The sequence below is a fragment of the Staurois parvus genome, unplaced genomic scaffold (genome assembly GCF_062004578.1).
Source record: "Staurois parvus isolate SC_StPar_1 unplaced genomic scaffold, SC_StPar_1.0 ptg000168l, whole genome shotgun sequence".
Lineage (NCBI taxonomy): Eukaryota > Metazoa > Chordata > Amphibia > Anura > Ranidae > Staurois > Staurois parvus.
In genome coordinates this window covers 636,483-657,657 of record NW_028317964.1, presented here as the reverse complement: position 1 = coordinate 657,657, position 21,175 = coordinate 636,483, and the positions used below count along the sequence as shown (strand labels likewise).

The following is a 21,175-nucleotide window of genomic DNA, read 5'->3' as shown; positions in this document are numbered from 1 at the left end:
GGGCTTAGACTCCGCGCCCTGGGGAATCCTGCCCTGAGGACCGCTAGAGGTACCACCAGGCAGTCGTTACAGAACCCTACGGCCGGCCTGACCATTCCACCTCTCCAGCCCTGACTACGCCTGTGTTCCTGCACCTCCTAAGATTAGTGAAAGGTTAGTTTGTTCACTGTGCCTTTATATATATATATATATATATATATATATATATATATATATATATATATATATATATATATATATGTATATATATATATATATATATATATATATATATATATATCTGGGTGGCTAATAATAAACTGTATTATATTGTACCTGAGACCTGCGTTTCCCTGTGTCAGTCCACGCCTTTCTGGTCATTCCTAGATTCCTGACACCTGTGCACCCTTTATTTTAAATATTCTTTCTATGCACCCTATGGATCCATGAACAAGGGGGTGGGATACATCATTTGAAGCCCAAAGTTGAGCTGTAATACAGTCACTGGATTTCACAATTCAAAGTGGATGCCTCCCTAGAGCTCAGTCTGACAGGCATATTCTTTGAAGTGAGGGAAGAAGAGGCTTGCCACAGCTCTCTATTGGCTGCAAGTCCATATTTGCATATAGTATGTATCTGGCTTTAGGAGGCCCCTAGGGTGTGCAGGAGAAGTTAGTGAAAAAAACAATGGTATGTACAAGCAACTTAACTGGCTGTTATGCCAGTACATTTTTTTCTGGAGCTTTAATTCTAAATGACAGGTTTAATAGTACAAGCCAATCTTGATATTGAAAAATGCCTGCATTTTATGTGATTATCCAGGAACAATTGAGCACTGTTTGTGATACTTTTTTTATTTGCACTAACATACATTTTTGAGGACAAGCTTTTGGGGAATGTCCCCTTCTTCAGGTCTAAGCAGACATGCTTAGACCTGAAGGAGGGGACATTCTCCGAAAGCTTGTCCTCAAAATTGTATGTTCGTGCAAATAAAAAAAGTATCACAGACAGTGCTCAATTGTTCCTGTCGCAAATGCACTAATATGGCTACAATCACCTCAAGCAAAATGTGATTATCCAAAAAGGATTAGAGTGAAGATCTGCCCCCCTAGACCTGTTACTACAGTCTAAAAGTAAAAGTGACTGTTGCCATTATATGTTAAAACATACTGTTCTGTGTTAAAGGAAAAGTTCACCTTTTAGGGAAAATAATAAATGCTCATATTTTTGCAAAAAAATAAATTAAAAAAACATTTGTGCATTTATTATTACTTTCCCCAAGGAGCCTGCAAAGCATTACACCCATGATCAGTGCATCTTTCAGCCCGTACCGCCATACGGGCTGTCAGTTTGAAAGCTGCAAAGCTTGTGAATTAACTACAAGGGCGCTCACCATAGTTACTGCACTACATTGAAACTACAAGCCATCAGTTGCAGTGGCAGATGGGACTTGTGATTTATTCATTCATAGAGCACTGTGAATGAATGACATGGCTGTGTTGGTGGAGCCTTGTATAGCCATGCTATTTTTTAAATGTGAAAGCGGGTGCAGGGAGAAGTACCCCCACCCGCTGACACAGGAGGGGGGGGGGGGTCAGAGGGGTGTGGGGGGACTGTTGAAGCATGTTACACCCTACATATGTGTGTAACATGCTCCAAAGGTGAACAAACAAAACAGTATAGCATTAAATAAAGGCACTGAACTACAATAGTTTTTCCGTAGCCTACAATGCACCATAGCTATTTATAGAAATGTGTATCTGCCTACTTCAGCTGAAGCTGGTCGAAATCCAAATCCCAGGGGGGCCTTTTCATCTTCCTCACAGCCTTTGACTCCTGGACTGAAATGCAGCTCTACATGAAATCTCTCTTCTGAAGATGGGTCCTGCAATCCAGAAGAACAGAAACAAATAACTATACACTCACCATACCAGCAAAGCAGTTATTACACAAAATGTGTGTTGGATTTAAGTCTGGTCATAATAGTAATCAGGGCAAATGACCAAAGGGGGCAATGGGCTAGGAAATCATTTTAAAGACTGCTGAAGCTGTACATGAAAAATGGCTTTTGGCTAGTCAAATACACTTGTTACTGTGCATTGGATCACTCGTGCAGCCAGGGGGTAGTAAAACCAGGTGGTTAAACTGTGCTTTTTGCACCACCCCCCTCCAACACTGCCCACCCAACCACCACCATACAATTTTTGTAGCCAAGATCTGCTATCTGTCTGAATACCATCTTTTTTGTGGTAAAGATTAATGTGATTCTAAAGGATATTTTTTTTTCAAACAACAAACAAACATGCTATACTTACCAGCTCTGTGAAATGGTTTAGCTCCCCCCCCAACGGAGAACCCCCATAGCAAACCGCCTGCTATGGGGGTACCCATGCAGGCTTGTTCCTAAGCAGCGCTCTGTGTCCATTGACCCACAGAGTGCAGCTCAGCCCAGCCAACTGCCTTGTCCTCACTGGCTGTGATTGACAGCGGCAGGAGACAATGACTCCTGCTGCTGCCGCCTCACTGTCCAGAGAGGAGAGAGAGAGAAAGCCAAGAGAGACACTGCTCTTGTGCACAGCACTGGAATGAGATTGAGCTCAAGTAAGCATTGGGGAAAGGGGCTGCACAGAGGTGTTTTTTTACCTTAATGCATTGAGATAAACCTTTTACGTCTATGAACGCAGGCAGTGCGGCTTGGGATCGATCCCGCAGGTGTGCCACAATAGGAAACGTCACCAAGGCAAAACACATTATATCTAACATATAAAGATTTTATTTTGAATGATGGCCATTTCTTGTTTAGGGATCCTGCTGAACCATGAAGGTGAGGAAATGGACCATCTATCTAGATCTGCCAAAAATAGTTTTTCTGAAATAACATATATAAAGAGCTTGTTAACTCTTTATATGTTGAGAATAGGCGTGAGCAGAGAATATAAAAATGTACAGGAGAACGCCATCTGTAAAAAGGGCACTATTATACATTATGATCCTATTGGCCACATTTCACTCCTTTTATAGTGGATTGAGACCTAGCAGCCATAGCAAGGGGCTCTATCACCAGCATAAACAATAATGACAATTTTGCATAGTTGAGAGTGTTGCAAAAAATTGTTAATGGCAGCTGTTAGTCCCAAACCCCTTGGACAGAGTCAAATATCCCCAGTAAATGAAGCAAGCATGGAGCCTTAAGATGGGAAGAAACTGTATAAAAATACACGGTTTGACAATCTCCCCGGCAGAACGATGCATCGCAAAAAATTAGAATATCATCAAAAAAGTAATTTAATTCAGTAATTCAATTCAAAAAGTGAAACTCATATTATACAGATTCATTACACAGGGTAATATATTTCAAGCATTTCTTCCTTTTCATTTTAATGATTATGGCTTACAGCTAGTGAAAACCCAAAATTCAGTATCTCAGAAAATTAGAATACTGTAAAAAAGTTCAATATTGTAGACTCATTGTGTCACACTCTAATCAGCTAATAACCTCAAAAACACCTGTAAAGGTTTCCTGAGCCTTTAAATGGTCTCTCAGTCTGGTTCAGTAGGTTACACAATCATAGGGAAGACTGCTGACTTGACAGTTGTCCAGAAGACAGTCACTGACACCCTCCACAAGGAGGGTAAGTCACAAAAGGTAATTGGTAAATAAGCTGGCTGTTCACAGAGTGCTATATCCAAGCATAAAGCAAAGTTGAGTTGAAGGAAAAAGTGTGGTATAAAAAGGTGCACGAGCAACATGGATAACCAGCCTTGAGAGGATTATGAAGCAAAGGCCATCCAAGAATTTGGGGGAGATTCACAAGGAGTAAACTACAACTGGTGTCAGTGCTTCAAAAACCACCACACACATACGTATGCAGGACATGGGCTACAACTGTCCCATTTCTTGCGTGAAGCCACTCTTGAACCAGAGACAACGTCAGAAGCGTCTTACCAGGGATAAGGAGAAAAAGGACTGGACTGTTGCTCAGTGGTCCAAAGTAAATTTTGCATTTCATTTGGAAATCAAGGTCCCAGAGTCTGGAGGAAGAGTGGAGAGGCACAGAATCCAAGCTGCATGAGGTCCAGCATGAAGTTTCTACAGTCAGTAATGAGTTGGAGAGCCATGTCATCTGCAGGTGTTGGTCCACTGTGTTTTATCAAGTCCAAAGTCAGCACAGCCCTCTTCTAGGAAATTCTAGAAGACTTTGTGCTTCCCTCTGCTGACCAGTTTTATGGAGATGCTGATTTCTTTATCCTGTAGGACTTGGCACCTGCCCAAGCTGCCAAAAGTACCAATACCTCGTTTATTGATCATGGTATCACTATGCTTGATTGGCTAGACCTGACCTAAACCCCATAGAGAATCTGTGGGGTATTGTCAAGAGGAAGATGAGAGAGACCAGATGAGCTGAAGGCCACTATCAAAGCAACTTGGCCGTCCATAACACCTCAGCAGTGCCACAGGCTGATCGCCTCCATGCCACACCGTATTGATGCAGTAATTCAAGCAAAATCCCCGACCAAGTGCAACACATATACACTATATTGCTAAAGTATTGGGACGCCTGCCTTTACATGCACATGAACCTTAATGGGATCCCAGTATTAGTCCACAGGGTTCAATATTGAGTTGGCCCACCCTTTGCAGCTATAATAGCTTCAACTCTTCTGGGAAGGCTGTCCACAAGGTTTAGGAGTGTGTCCATGGGAATGTTTGACCATTCTTCCAGAAGTGCATTTGTGAGGTTAGGCAATGATGTCAGACAAGAAGGCCTGACTCACAGTCTCCGCTCTAATTCATCCCAAAGGTGTTCTATTGGGTTGAGGTTAGGACTCTGTGCAGGCCAGTCAAGTTCCTCCACCCCAAACTCACTCATCCATGTCTTTATGGACCTTGCTTTGTGCAGTGGTGTGCAGTCATGTTGGAACAGGAAGGGGCCATCCCCAAACTGTTCCCACAAAGTTGGGAGCATGAAATTGTCCAAAATGTCTTGGTATGCTGACGTTTTAAGAGACAAGCGTGATTTGTCACTCCAGAGAACACATCTCCAACTACAAGACATTTAGATATTAAGACATTCCACAGTAGTCCAACTGTGGGGTGGGCAACACAGGAAACACACTAACATGTCCAAAAACAACAAAAACTGGCGGATGCACAGGCTTGAACATCCACCTGTGAATGGAAGACCAAGTGACAGCCTTGCAAATCAGGGAAACTGATGCTGATACTAAAAAAAAACAAAAAAAAAAAAAAACAACAACAACTGATCTAGTAGAATGTGCTTTGAAAGAAAACGGTGGAAACATTTCCTTAAACAGACAGGCTTGAATGATGAGCTACCTAAGCCACCAAGAAATTGTGTAATAGTTGGCACTTTGACCCCTAAAGAGCCCCTCTGAAATGACAAAGAGGAAATATAAAATAGGATGTGCAGAGAGAATAACTTTATCCCTTGGGACCAGGGCATTAACAGCCATACCATTTAAACCAGGGACTATGTGCAAGGTGATAAACCACTCACAAGAGATCTGGATGGTTTGTTACAGCCTATAAAAAGTCTGCCAGGAGTCTGATGAGGTTGGAGTATCACATTCGCCTGGGCCAGTTTGGTACGATGAGAGCTACCAGAGTGCCCTTCATCACAACCTTGATGGACAGGCAAGGAAGAGCTTCAAAGGAGGAAAGGCATAGAGCATGATAAACTGATCCTTTAGGGTTTCCAGAGTATCCACTGCTAGGAACAGAGGATCCCTGAATTTGGAGACACACTTGCCCAGCTTGTTTTTGAATCTGGAAGCCAGGAAGTCCACATCTGTTGGTCTCAACCTGCGGTAGAGGTCCTGGAACACCCCTGGGTGAAGACGCTATTCTCCTGGGTCCAGAAACACTGCTGACTGAAGAAGCCTGCCTGACATTTTTCCCAGACCTAAAATGCGCATGGCAGATAGTTCTGCCAAAATCAGACTCTGGTTGGCTTTCCTTAGAGCTGTGAGACTTCTGGGTTCTCTCTGATGATTGATTTGTGACACTGCTATGACACTGACTGAATCCAGATTGAATTGTGTCATTGTCCCTACACAATAATATGCTTGAAACCCCTGTATTCTGATTTACGTATTCCTGGAAGCAATCTTTTGCAGAAATGTTTTCACAGTCGCGAAAAAGTATTCCATGGATAACGCAAAGGAAGGTGCCATGGCAGACAGAGCCAATGAACACCTCAGGGAAAAGTGATCCAGGCTGTCAGGTCCTAAAGTAGAAATGATGCAAGCCACCCTGTAACAGTTAGTGGATCAAGACCTAGGCAGGCCCACAGGATCAAACATATTACTAGCATGTAAGTTAGCTAAATCAATAAGGGTACTTAAAAAAACATAGCTGCAGGAACAAAATAGGTCAGGAATCCTGAGACCAAGTCACTGTAGGTAGCAGACATGGATGCACACACACTAATGTGGCACATGCAACATATTTTAAAAAAGTGTTGCAGCTATGTTCCCCAAAGTGCTTGCAACACATTGTGTCACAACACTGTACTCCTAGCTTCTGCCCCGCAGATTTGCTGAAAACTGAAAAGCACACTTCAATGAGTTTTGCAACACAGTAAAAACAATTGCTGCAGCAGTCCCATAAAGTTCTTGTAACACTGGACTGTAGCTAAAGCAAATATTAACCCACAAGGTTAACTTGGGAGGACACATGCCAGGTTTCCAGAAAGAGGTAGGGGGCAACCCCTGCCAAAGGTCACCCACTTGATCTTCATATTAATGAAACCAAGTAAATATGAAATAACAATTATATTATTGTGTATTGCTGTATCACTTCTGAACAGGTAAGACATAAGTGGCTCCTGCATTTTAACAGCCATAAATTGCTGTTAAATACAGCAGGGGAGCAGCAAAAGCAGAGAGACAGAGAAAGCTACATATGCCAAAGTGTACCTCAGTCAAATTTTCTGGCCATACATATCACACCTAATGTCTGAAAAACGTTAATGCTAGTCCCTGCTGTCACTGCTTTGTAGCTAATAAAAAACTTTAATATGGATGTCCGTATCTATATTTATTGATTAAAGGTATAGGTATAAGGAATAGGGCCGACAATTTACAGTGCCTTGAAAAAGTATTCATATCCCTTGAAATTTTCCATGCTTTGTCATGTTACAGCCAAACGTGTATATGTATTTTATTGGGATTTTATGTGATATACCAACACAAACTGGCACATAATTGTGAAGTGGAAGGAAAAAGATATATGGTTTTCAAAATTTTATACAAATAAATATCTGAAAAGTGTGGCGTGCACTTTTATTCAGCCCTTTACTTTGATACCCTTAACTAAAATCTAGTGGAACCAATTGCCTTCGGAAGTCACCTAATTAGTAAATAAGAGTCCACCTGTGTGTAATTTAATCTCAGTATAAATACAGCTGTTCTGTGAAGCCCTCAGAGGTTTGTTAGTGAACAAACAACATCATTAAGGCCAAAGAACACATCAGACAGGCCAGGGACAAAGTTGTGGAGAAGTTAAAAGCAGGGTTAGGTTAAAAAAAAAAATATTTGAACCTCTCACAGAGCACTGTTCAATCCATCATTGCAAATGGAAAGGAGTATGGCACAACTGAAAACCTACCAAGACATGGCCGTCCACCTAAACTGACAGGCCGGGCAAGGACTATTAATCAGAGAAGCAACCAGGAGGCCCATGGTAACTCTAGTGGAGATGCAGAAATCCACAGCTCAGGTGGGAGAATCTATCCACAGGACAACTATTAGTTGTGCACTCCACAAATCTGGCCTTTATGGAAGAGTGGCAAGAAGAAAGCCATTGTTGCAAGAAAGCCATAAGAAGTCCCGTTTGCACTTTGTGAGAAGCCATGTGGAGGACACAGCAAACATGTAGAAGAAGGTGCTCTGGTCAGATGAGACCAAAATTGAACTTTTTGACCTAAAAGCAAAAACGCTATGTGTGATGGAAAACGAACACTGCACATCACCCTGAAAACACCATCCCCACCGTGAAACATGGTGGTGGCAGCATCATGTTGTGGGGATGCTTTTCTTCAGTAGGGACAGGGAAGCTGGTCAGAGTTGATGGGAAGATAGATGGAGCCAAATACGTAAACCTGCTAGAGTCTGCAAAAGACTTTAAACTGGGGCGGAGGTTCACCTTCCAGCAGGATAACGACCCTGAACATACAAACAGAGCTACAATGGAATGGGTTAGATCAAAGCATATTCATGTGTTAGAATGGCCCAGTCAAAGTCCAGACCTAAATCCAATTGAGAATCTGTAGAAAGACTTGAAAATTTCTGTTCACAGACGCTCTCCATCCAATCTGACAGCTTGAGCTATTTTGCAAAGAAGAATGAACACAAATTTCAGTCTCTAGATGTGCAACGCTGGTAGAGACATCCCCAAAAAGACTTGCGGCTGTAATTGCAGTGAAAGGAGGTTCTACAAAGTATTGACTCAGGGGGGCCGAATACAAATGCACGCCACACTTTTCAGATATTTGTAAAAAATTTTCAAAATCATTTATTATTTTCCTTCCACTTCACAATTATGTGCCACTTTGTGTTGGTCTATCACATAAAATCCCAATAAAATACATTTACGTTTGTGGTCGTAACATGACAAAATGTGGAATATTTCAAGGGGTATGAACACTTTTTCAAGACACTGCACGCAACGCTTTACATGTATATTGTACATTAACAGAAGTCCCTGTCTTCAAGGAGCTTACAATATAAGGTTCCTAACTCACATTCATACATACATACACTAGGGCCAATTTAGACAGAAGCCAATGAACCTATCAGCATGTCTTTAGAGTGCGGGAGGAAAACAGAGTACCCGGATGAAATCCACGCAGGCACATGGAGAACATGCAAACTTCAGGCAGGTAGTGCTGTGGTTGATATTCGAACCAACGACCCTAGTGCTGCCAGGCAGAAGTGCTAACCACTTAGCCACCGATTGTTTCCTTGAGTAAAATAACTTCACATACAATTTTTTTTTTTAATAAGAAACACATCCAGTACCTTTTAAAAATCTATTCCTCATTCTATCATTACTGCAAATGCACTTAAAGCAAATCACTAAATATACAGTAAAATTACACAAATATGAATTTCATATAACCAAAATGCTTCAATATTTGTTTAGTCAGTCTTAGATCCGCTAACCTATCAAAGCATTTCTCATTTAACCTCATGGCTTCCTTTTCTGTTTTTCCACCTACAGCATGTCTACTGAAAAATAATGATGATCATCATCTCAAGAAGCACGAAGTTGACATAGTAAGGCAAATGTCACACCAGCCATCCTCCCTCTAGTAAGAATGTAAAGATCTCTAAAATGTGCACGGAAAACACTTCGGCTACAATTCATATGGGAGTTAATTTGCGAATAGTTTGCTGTGTTTAGAAACAACTAAATGCTGCCTCTGGATGAAGCACCAATGTTTGCTAAAGTCGTATACAGGCTGGACGATTACCTGAAGCGAGTGTGTGTGCAGCCAAAACTCAGTAGAAACGCCAACCCTAGACGCACACTGGCTGCATCCAGGATTGCTATTTGCATGGAACCGCTTGGATGATACTTGAAACAAACTACCTACCATGAAGCACAGGAGGAACTTGGGTAGCAACAATTGAACCATGAATGTCACAGACCGCAAGCTTCATTACTCGAGAGACAAGATGTGTATGGCACGCACCTGCTCCAAGACGAGCCTGTAAAGTTCCAAAGCCACTCAAAGTAATTGGGTGCTGGCTTGGTCCACAGCTGAGATTAATCAGTGTAAGAAATAGAGGTAGCGGCACTCCAGCATAATGAAAAATAAGCTTCTTTATTCATGCAATACAGGTAGAAAACACAAAAACACAACTCCCAGACAGACAGTTAACACGTTTCACACATCAGTGCTTGTTTGTTACCACTGAACAAGCACTGCTGTGTGAAACATGTTAACTGGCTGTCCTGGAGCCGTGTTTTTGTGTTTTTTTCCTGTATGGAATTAATAGAGAAGCCTATTTTTGTTGCCCTGGGGTGCCGCTACCTCTATTTCTTACATTCATTACTTTGATCCTAACACAGCTACATTGAAAAAAATGTTAACAGCTTTATCATGTTTTGTTATGAGCTCACCTTATTGTTGTCCTCGTACAGCATGATCACAATTTGTGTCATGTAGTTCAGCTCTGACACAGCACATAAATAATCCATTGCTCTTTTCCACTGCTGATCTTTAGACTCCTAGAAATACAAAGCATCAGACCATTGATAAGAATGCATTATATATGACCTAGATTAATATGCCATGGTTATAGGGTTTTCTATGATAATTAGATCTAACTTGGCCAACTAAGCACAGTCTGATTTACAGTATATTGAGTATCCACAGTACTTAATCTGTCAGCCAAACAGAGAATAATATAATTCTGAGATCTACTAGGTCTGCTAGAGCCTGCAGGAGTAACCATTTAGTTATAGCGTTCCCATCTCAATGGGGGTATTTGTCGGAGTTTTTCCCCAAGAAGTGCACTATGGCACAAGCAAACACCTGATGGGAAATTCTAAAGAAGCCTGTTATTCTGTTTATGTATTGTAAAGCCAGAATTGGTGGATCAGGTAACTACATTTCAGGCAAGAGAAAAGCCAATAGGGAGGTAGAGATTGAAGAAGAATGCTGAAGGCTTAGTAGGCCCTATGTATCAGTTCAAATTGAATTTCTTGTCAGGACTCCCCCACCACCACCCAGCTCTAGTGGTATCAACCTTGTGGTATGTTCTACATTTGAGTATATAGTATTAAATGATAGAGTGCATTGGCCAGCCTGCTAAAGAGTGTGTATAAATAAGGGAGATCTGAGATGGAGTTGATAGCAGGTGATTGGAGTATCTGGTGCAATTCTTCTGGTTTTGTGTAGTAGGTAGCTGGTGAGGATGTAGTGGACTTGTTTGTATCGAAATAGTGGCCCAGATGCATTTTAGTGCAATTTTGTAAAAGTTAAGCACATGCCCTGCAAATACAATAGATCCTGCAGAATACAGATTCCTCGATCCTGCCAAAATCTAAGACCCCACTCAGCCATTTTATGTGGCCTACCACTTCGTGGCTGAGTTGTTGTTGTTCCCAGTTGCTTCCACTTTGTTACAATACCATTAAAAGCTGACCGTAGAATATTTAGTAGCAAGGAAATTTCATGGATGGACTTATTGCACAGGTGACAACCTATCAAGGTACCACGTTTGAATTCACTGAGCTCCTGAGAGCGACCCAGTCTTTCACAAATGTTTGTAGAAGCAGTCTGCATGCCTAGGTGCTTGATTTTATACACCTGTGTCCATGGAGGTGATTGGAACACCTGAATCCAATCATTCGGAGGGGTGTTCCAATACTTTTGCAAATATATTGTATCTGAAAATACTTGCCAAGTCATACAATCTGATTTTGTATAATGGACTATAGTTGTAAGCTAGGATATTGTAGTTTTTTTTTTAATCCCTTTATGACCTGGGGGTCAAAACAAACCTTAACCACCTCCCGTCCGGCCGTTGTATATAAACGGCCAGACGGTGGCAGTGCAGGGTCGGGTGGCCGTTAAAAAACGGCCTCCCCACACCCTGCTTTTGCGCACTCCCTGGGAGCATGCAGCACATCAATACGGTGCCCACTGTGTCCTCCAGACACAGTGGAAACCCGATTGTCATACGGGTCCTCTGTGCGAGGTCCTGATTGCATGTGATCACTGATTGGCCAATCAGTGATCACATGCACAGTAATTAGCAAGATGTCACTTCTGACATCATTGCTTACTACGTGGGAAATCTGTGAATGATCACAGAGGTCACATGGTACAAGGCCATTCCCAATAGCCTTGTACCATATGACAAGCTGTGACCAATCACAGCTCACACAGTAGTTCTCAAGGGCTGCAAGAATGCAGCCAGAGATAAGGAGAAATGATTGATTTTACAGCCTTTATGGGTGTAAAAGCAATCAGTGAAAAAAAAAAAAAAAAAAAATCTTCATCACCCCCCACAAATAGTACAGTGACACACTGTACTGCTAGGGTGACAGTATGTTAAAAAAACAAAACAAATAATATAAAAAAAAATAAATAAAAATGTAAAAAAAAAAAGTTTAAAACTTATAATTTTTGGTTATAAACTAATTTGGGTTACTTTTTTTTTTTACTAAAAAGATAACGGAATACATTTTGGCCAAGATTTACGATGAAATATTATTTATTTGCAAAATTTTATAAGAAAAACACTTTTTTTCAAAATTTTTGGACTTTTTCATTTACATAGCAAAAAAAATTAAAATCCCAGTGGTGAATAAATACCACCAAAATAAGCTTTAACGGTCTCAAAAAAATGCTAAAAAATTCATATGGGTACAGTGTTGCATGACCGCACAATTGTCATTCAAAGTGCGATAGCACTGAAAGCTGAAAATTGGCCTGGACAGGAAGGGGGTGAAAGTGTTTGGACTTGAAGTGGTTAAAGCCCAATTTTGCAACTTTGACCTGTGTTAGTATAAATATCATTGCAACTTTCTAGTGTATCCAGGTGGATTATACATTGTTATGTTCATAACATATTGGGCTTTGATTTGGTGGTAAAATTGTACTGGATATTTCTTGATTTTGTTTTATTACGAAAGGAAAACTGGCCCAAGATAGCAACCAAAAAAAATAATTTGTTAAAATTTAGCTGTAAATTGTAAATACCATTACCACGTATCACAAAAAAAAAGATGAGTTCTTGCTGGAAAAAATATTTTACATTTATAAACAGTACAGTGTCTGGGATTAAAAATACCGTTCCAGTCTTTGCAGATGACATCAAGCTTTGCCGTGGAATAACGCCATTACAAGATACCTTCAACTTACAAGCCAACCTCAATGCACTGTTTAATTGTAGTGGTGCACTGAAATGAAAATTCTGGTGCCAAAACCGAAAATTCAGGATGCACTTGGCCAAAAACCGAAATGGACAGTTTTTAAAAAGTAATATATTTTTCAAACCAATTTAAAAAAAAATACACTTTGATGATAAAAAAAAAAAAAACACTATACCCCTATACGACGGGATCGTTTGGGGGTTTCTCAGTTAAGGCTGAGAACTACCAAGCGGCGGTGGGTGGGCGGCAGCGAGGGGTGGCAACGGCAAGGGGACGGGGTTATTTTTGGCACCTGTATCGGTGCTTATTTTCACATCGGCCAACAGCCAATACGGGTGTCTTCGACCGAAACATTTCAGCCACCGAAATTTCGCTGCACCCCTATTTAATTGGACAACTATGTGGCAAATGAGGTTTAATGTAGATACATGTAAGGCTATGCACTTGGGGGCTAAGAATATGCATGCATCATACATACTAGGGGGGTACAACTGGGGGACTCAATGGTGGAGAAGGATCTGGGAGTTCTGGTAGATCACAAGCTTAATAATGGCATGCAATGCCAAGCTGCGGTTTCTAAAGCGAGCAAAATCCTCTCTTGTATTAGGAGAGGTATAGACTCCAGAGAGAGAGATATCATATTACCCCGGTACAAATCATTAGTAAGAACTCATCTGGAATATGCAGTTCAGTTTTGGGCACCAATTCACAAAAAGAACATTGGGGAACTGGAGAAAGTACAGAGAAGGGCAACCAAACTGATAAGAGGCATGGAGGAGATCAGCTATGAGGAAAGATTAGAGGAACTGAATTTATTCTCTCTTGAGAAGAGGAGATTAAGGGGGGATATGATCAACATGTATAAATACATCAGTGGTTCATATAGTGAACTCGGTGTAGAGCTATTCACCCTGAGGTCATCACAGAGGACAAGGGGGCACGCTTTACGTCTAGAGGAAAAGAAATGTAATCTCCAAATATGGAAAGGTTTCATCACAGTAAGAGCTGTGAAAATGCGGGAAAGACTCCCTCAAGAGTTGGCTCTGGCCAGCTCAGTGGATTGCTTTAAAAAAGGCCTGGATTCTTTCTTAGATATACACAATATAACTGGATACTAACATTTATAGGTAAAGTTGATCCAAGGAGGATTCGATTGCCTCTCTGGGGATGAGGAAGGACTTTTTTCCTCTGCAGGAACAAATTGGATCATGCTTTGCTTGGATTTTTTGTCTTCCTCTGGATCAGTTGTGGGTATAGGATTATAACTTTTTTTTTTTTTTGGTTGAACTGGATGGACTTTTGTCTTTTTTCAGCCAGACCAACTATGTAACTATGCAAGTACAGCATGTGTGTTTATGAAACACAGAAGATTGAAAACATGCAAAATAGAAATAACTGGTTTAATTTATGAACATTTCAAGGTGGCATGAATGAAAGTGGAAGTAGTGCTCTTACTGGGCTGAAGTCTTTGGTATGCTTTCGGTTCTTTTGGGAACCCATATATCGTTAGACGCTACTATAGCACTGTTGAATAAACATAGTCAAGATCTGACATCCGCACTATTACTAGATGTGTCTACGGCTTCCAAGCAGACCATAGCCAAAGCTTGGAAAAAGTCTACAATATGCATTCTGGAGACTAAACACAGAATGACACAATTCATGATATATAGTAAAATTGAGGCTACACTACTTGATTGTAAAATCTGGCAGCCATGGGTAGACCATTATTTACCCCACAATTTTGACCAATCATTGCTGGAACCATGCTCACCAATTGCAGCGCAGTTAAGCCTGTTTCTGGTTCTCAAGGCATTGGGCTCCTGCTGACCTGCGACACTCGGCAGTCCCCCACTTTTCCTTCTCTCTTCTCTAATTTTATTCTATCTTCTGTTTTGGTTATGCCCTAAACTGAAGGTTTAGTATCTATCGCTCTAAACGGAGAATCCTGGAGCCATTAAGCGTGTTGTGCCCTTCCTCGTATGCAAACTAAATCCATGATAAGCTTCCTTGTAAAAATCAAGTTTTAACATTCATAGTACAAATGGTACAACTTGTCAAAAAATCATTTTCATCTTGATATCAACGGAGTGTACTGAACTGTATTTTAGACTGCACATTGTTTAGGCCTGAACGCTGATGTGTTACTCTTGATAACATTTTTGAACAAGGAAAAGGGTCAGTGGTGGATCTGCACTTGGAATAAGCACCAGGAAAGGATTATTTGAGTCTGCATAGCAATAAATTTAACACGAGACAAAAATAAAATATTCTATGGCTTGTCAAAGAATTGCATAAATTTAAAATAATCTCAATGTATATAGTCTATATAATGTCACTTACATCTAAGAGTCCCCCATAACGAAAAATGCTCAGCAAGGAGTGTACATGACTCTCACTCGTAAAGTACAGCCGCGTCCTGACGTGACGACCCGGAGACAATACTCCTCTTGAATAGCTAAGAACCAAAGTCACAGAAGTTTACTGTTTAAACAGGCACATTATAAAGCATTTAATTGACATATAAACCACAAGAATCAAATCCCTGTTTCTCTAAAATATATTAAACACAGCTAAGGGCAAAGCCACTTCATGAGAGGGACTGTACTAGTCTTAGAGTTTTATACTACAGCAGCTGTCAGGCACCAGTTCAACTGGATAGGATATAATTTCTCAAACAACATCGTTTAACACAGATATACTACGTAACAAGGGCATGCCTTCTTAAGGCTCTGTTCACACTGTGTGCTTGTTGGTAACACATGCAAAATCAGGTGCTTTCCTGACACAGACAAGTGGCACCTTTGAGCAGATGTCGTGGTTCCATTAATTTTTAATGGAACCCTTGTGCATCTGCTAACACGCAAGCACAGAACAATTTTGCAAAAGGGTCAGGGACTTCTTTTGCACATTTGAAATGAATGGGCTGCCCCACACATGTGGGAAAACATGTGAAAACATGCATGCATGCTCTGCCACACCTGCATAGTGTGAATGGAGCCTAACAGTGGCTCACTTCTTGTTAGGTAGCCAACTAGCAAAATGTTTGTGCTTTACTGCTCCAACCATATCACTTCAAGTCTATTGGTCAATTTAGACCTTTTAGAGCAGATTCACAATGTGCGGTGCGGATTGAAGCTCAGGTTTCACAGCCAGTTAATACAGTAGCTGTTCACAGGTTCACATCAGGATCAGCTCAGGATCTAATCTTGTTCACACATATGCAGTAGAAGTTAAATAGCCTGTAATCTGCACCTGAACCTGAAGGCACTGCTCAGAAATCAGACATGATTCTTTTTAAGACTGCACTGAACCTGCATCGGCCCTGCACCAGACATATGTGAACAGGAACCATAGGAAGCAATAATATTTCACATGTCATGCGGATTGGATGAGGTTCAAACCACATCCAATCCACATATATGTGAACGGGCACTTAACTTCATTCCCTTCACAAGATTATTTAGCCTATAATTAAAGCATATGTAAACTTATGAGCTGCCACTGAACAGAGGGGAAATATTTAAAAGGGGACACATGTTCAAGTGGCAATGTCTCAAGACAGGATTTTCCATATATTTTAGAGAGATCACCTGTCACTTCCTTTTGTGTCTCAAGACAGAAGTGAAGAAAAATCTCCCCAAAAGGACACAGACAACCAAAAATAAACTAACATGGATTAAAAGAAAAATAAAAGTTTTAATTATTACTAGCATTGGTTTATTATGGATGTTTACAGTGCAGTCTCATGTACAAGCACTAGAGGGGTACAATGCGCAAACATATTGAAACAAAGTATTAAAAAATGTGACACGTAAAATCAAAAATACATTTCATACCAACTTTATATGAATACCATTACAATATGTGTACTTATGTTAAATGCAGGGACATTTCCCTTCAAGTACATAACAAATATATTTGCCGGAATACAGAATCAAGCACATTTAGAGTGCACACTACATAATGTAATGCAATATTAAATAGCTGATGAACAGAATACAGTAGTAACTAGGGTACATTATTATGATGGATCTTACAGCGGGTGCAGCTTGTTTACAGATTCATCCTCATGGGTTCTCTGCAAATCTAACTGGATCTTTTTAATGAGAGGAAGACAGTACCCAACTGCAATCTCCAGTTTCTCCTCTTTATTAATGCCATATTCCTGGAAGACAACCAGCCAGAGGAGATAATGAAATATACAGTAACCAAAATAATGCCTGATTTTTGTAAACAAGATTGTGACATTGGAGAGTAAATGTAAATTGCCAAATGCTTGAAATTTTAAATATATCGCTGTGTCTGTCATTTTTGTGCTACAAGCTAGAAAATTAACCAAATGAGTACTTAAAGTACTAAATGTATTCTTATTGAGCCGATCTCATTACCAAAAGGCGGACAACTTAAGCTGGCCATTGAGGTTTCAAAAAACAAAATGGAAAGGTTTTCCCCATCCACACATTGGGGGTGGATAAAGGAATGCTCTCTGCTGCACAATTGTATTGTGACAATGGAACTTCTGCATGCCAGAATACGATGATTAGCGCTGCAGCAGTGTTCCCCAGCCGATATGTTACATCCCATCTCTGGAGAGCAAGCCAGCTTCTTGTCTTGGGGTGGCAGCGGCCATCTTAACCATAAGCGTGAGTGTAAATCCATATGGGGTCACCTGGAAGTGGTCATACGTTTATCTGTTACTAATGGCACCAGCACCTGTTCACTTACCTTTTGTATTTTAAGCAACTTTTATTTGAATGGGACTTACTGATACAATGGACATTAGTTGTATTTTCTGGGGTTCATTTATTTATCTTTTGCACTTTTACATGTGGCAAACTGTTTACTAATCTTGATTTACATTTTTGGTAGTGCGGTCTACATACACATTGATAACATTTTCCAACAGTGCCATTCGAGAGGAGTTGATCACTAGATCTGCTGAACCAGCAAATTTTGATCCGTCTATGGCCAGCTTAAAGTGTTTGCATCCCTCTGAAAGACCTTTTACAATTTTTGACTTTTCAGAATCAGTTAAATGTCTTTTTTGGCCTACTTTGCCTGAGGAAAAGAAGATGGCTAAGAATTATGCAGACCTTGATATAGGGTGTTTATCTCCTTAGGCTACATCCTCCATCATTACAAATCACCAGATATGCTTAAATCCAATAAACATTCAAGTTTTATACAGCTTGTAGTTGGACAATATGCATAAAAAGTATAATTTGGTCAAAATACTCACTTGCCTAATAATTGTGCACACAGTGTGGGATTTAGTTACTAAACCTGGTTCACTTAGAATCTTGTGCACTTTTACAAGCAATCAGCTTACAGGTTTTATTGCTAAAGCTTAATTGAACAGGTTGAGGTTAGAAACTGAATGGCTACCGTGCACAGATGAACGAGATTCTGAGTGAACCAACTTTAGTAAATAAACCCCTGTATGTTCAGTTTGTGTCGTCAATATGTTTAATGGAAAATCACTTCCTCAGGACAAGAGTACTTAGGTGTATATTTCCATTAATACTTTAATGTGTAATCATAGTCCTAATCAAGGTTGCAAAAAAAGTCCTTCAATTTTAGGATGTTCCAACACATTCCCAGATCATTTTTGGCTCCCATGGGCAGCGGCATACCCACAGAGGGAAGATGTAGATCCAAGCCCAAAAGGGAATAGTTTTTCCACAAAATGTGTTGACAACACGAATTGAGCACTGAAAGTCTTTAGTGATTTATATTTCAGCTAAACATACCTGTCTAAGTAATCTGTGGTTGACATGTTTTGTGTAGATATTTCGTATGCAATCGTGAGCATTGAAGCCCCTTTCACACCTGAGTGTTTAGTAGCTTAAAGATCCAAAATGCTCAGCAATCCAATGTATTTCAATGGTGGCTGCCACGTGTGAGCGATCAGGTGGTTTCAGCTTCACACATAGGCATTTTTGGCCTCAATGATTTGGGACCAAATGACACCTGTAAACTTGCAAATCAAGAGTTTTTGCAAATTTTTTTTAGACATAATTGAGGCACTTTTTTAGCCAACTATAACATCACCCCCTAGAACTTCCCATTGTCTACAACAAAACACCTGAAGTATGAAATGCTTTAAATATGCTTGTATACGTGAGCAATAATGCTCAAATAAAAATGTCTAAAGACCGTTCTGCTCAGGTGTGACTGCAGCCTTATAGTTGATTTTGGAGATTGTTTTTGTACATATTTGCGTATTTTTTCAGGCTTATGAATCTCTGTCTTAGCCAATCGAAATTTAGTTACTAGGAAGAGAAGACTGTTGTTTAGGATTGAAAAATCCTCATTTTCAGGCACTCCTACGTGATAGGACCAAAAATACCCCATTCTGCTTCAAAAGTATCTCATGTACCTTATAAATCCTTAGGTATCGAGCTATAGGCACCTGAATACTCGTATGTGAACAGGCATAATTTCAAAGCAAGGAATTTTGGTTGTTGAGCATTTTGGAGCTACAAAGCACTCGTGTAAATGATGGCTTAAATACATTTCTCATGAAAAAAATATGGGTCTGTCATTGCTGGCTTACTTCTGAAAATGTTATCTGTCTATTATTTCTAGTCACTGGCATGAAATAATAATATATAGGAATTGAAGTAAAGAGAATCAGCAAAGCAGCAGGCAAACAGTATGTAGCCCAAAAAACTAAATTTTCCAGCTCTAACACAGAGGGATATCGCACCATCTTAGACTTATCTCCACACTGGTTACGATCATATTCATTTTCCTTGTAATACATACATAAAAACTGTATGTCTATAGAATACTTCTTCTAGTAATGAACGTTATATCACTTTATCCTGTAATGAAAACTTAAAGCAGAACTTCACCCCACTGACTATTTTGAATCTTTGGGCTACTAGCACTAGCAAATAGATTGGAAAGCATATCTTGGTTTCCATGCCTAGGCAAATGAGCTCATACATCCCAGGAGTGGAGGAGGGGGTTTTCTTAGCTAAGCCCACCTTTCTTCCTGCATGCCTGAGCTAAGGGTAGATGAATTCCAGGACGTAAATTCTATACGAATCTTCTGCCTCGTTACAAGATGGACATAGCCAGAAATGCTAGGATGCATTTTTTAAAGTGATTTCTCAGCAAAGAGACATGGATGGATGGAGAAGTCTGCTTTGAATACTATAAATGAATTAAACAGCATTTTTAATTTATGGTGCTCAAATGCAGTGAAGTTCCACTTTAAGGTATATTTATAATCAAAACTTTGTTTTAGTTTTGGATAGCATAGAGAAGAATTAGAAACCCCAACATTTTTTTTTATTTCTGTCTATATCTAGGCAGATTTACCCTCGTTATTTGTCCTGGGGTCCGCTGTCACCAAGATGGAAAGTGATTAGAAATAAAAACGTATAAAAGTGTCACCAGAGCAAGAGATGATGGTAAAGGTTTCAATACGTATACCTGTTTTGGCGACATCTGTTTAAGAAAGGAGACTCTTTGTACCCTCACTTTGTAGAGACTCTCTCTTGCTTCCTGTTACATCACAAAGACAATAAGTCTTTGGAAGTCCTGGGGACTGCGGACCTGGGGCTGGGGAGTCCTGGGTCCTTGGGACAGCTGTCACCAAGACAGAAAGTGGTGAGCAATTCAAAATTATAAAATTTTCACCAAAGCTAGAGATAATGGTACATGTTTCAATAGATATACCTGTTCTGGTGACATCTGTATAGGAGGAGAGAATCTTAGTACTCTCACTTTGTGGAGGCTCTCTCTTACTTCCTGGTACATCACAGACAGGAAGTGAAAGGAAATCGCCCCAAAGGAACAAAGACAGCAGAAATTAAAATCACAGGAGTTTTAATCCTCTTATCTATCCAAAACTAAACATAAGAGTTTGGGCTTTACATTCACTTAAAAAAGGAGGGGAAAAAAAACAAACAACACATTTTAAAAGTATATGGGTGATAATAACTGGCCAGGAAACATACCTGTGGGATTATAACATCTGCTAATGATTTGGAAAGCTTGAAAAGCTCATCTGTTCCTTTAAGGGCCAAGCTACTGTTGTGCTGAACATCATACTTGACACAATCATAGATGTCGGGAATCTTGCTTATGTCATAACGCCCATTTTTCATGCGGAAATCTCTTTCTAACTTGCTCCATCGCTGTAACATCAGCTCTAGAGTTTCACTATGGTACAACTGTAGGTCTACAGACAAAATAAAATAAAACAAACCAGAGAACTACAATCACGTGAAGAAATAGGTAACACAGAGTGTATATAACACACCTTAA

General features: G+C 40.1%; 1 protein-coding gene across 28 annotated transcripts in view; it reads right to left on the bottom strand.

Annotated features, from left to right (window-relative positions):
• The window catches only part of PPIP5K1 (diphosphoinositol pentakisphosphate kinase 1), a 239,393-nt gene that overhangs the window by 121,572 nt on the left and 96,646 nt on the right, over positions 1–21,175 (bottom strand). For all 28 annotated transcript variants that reach the window (XM_089676362.1, XM_089676369.1, XM_089676373.1 and 25 more), the window contains 5 exons: positions 20,866–21,089; positions 16,933–17,060; positions 15,236–15,350; positions 10,130–10,237; positions 1,748–1,864 (listed from right to left, as the gene is read on the bottom strand). In XM_089676362.1, coding sequence (XP_089532488.1) covers positions 1,748–1,864; positions 10,130–10,237; positions 15,236–15,350; positions 16,933–17,060; positions 20,866–21,089 — 692 coding nt within the window. The remainder of the gene's footprint in view (positions 1–1,747; positions 1,865–10,129; positions 10,238–15,235; positions 15,351–16,932; positions 17,061–20,865; positions 21,090–21,175) is intronic.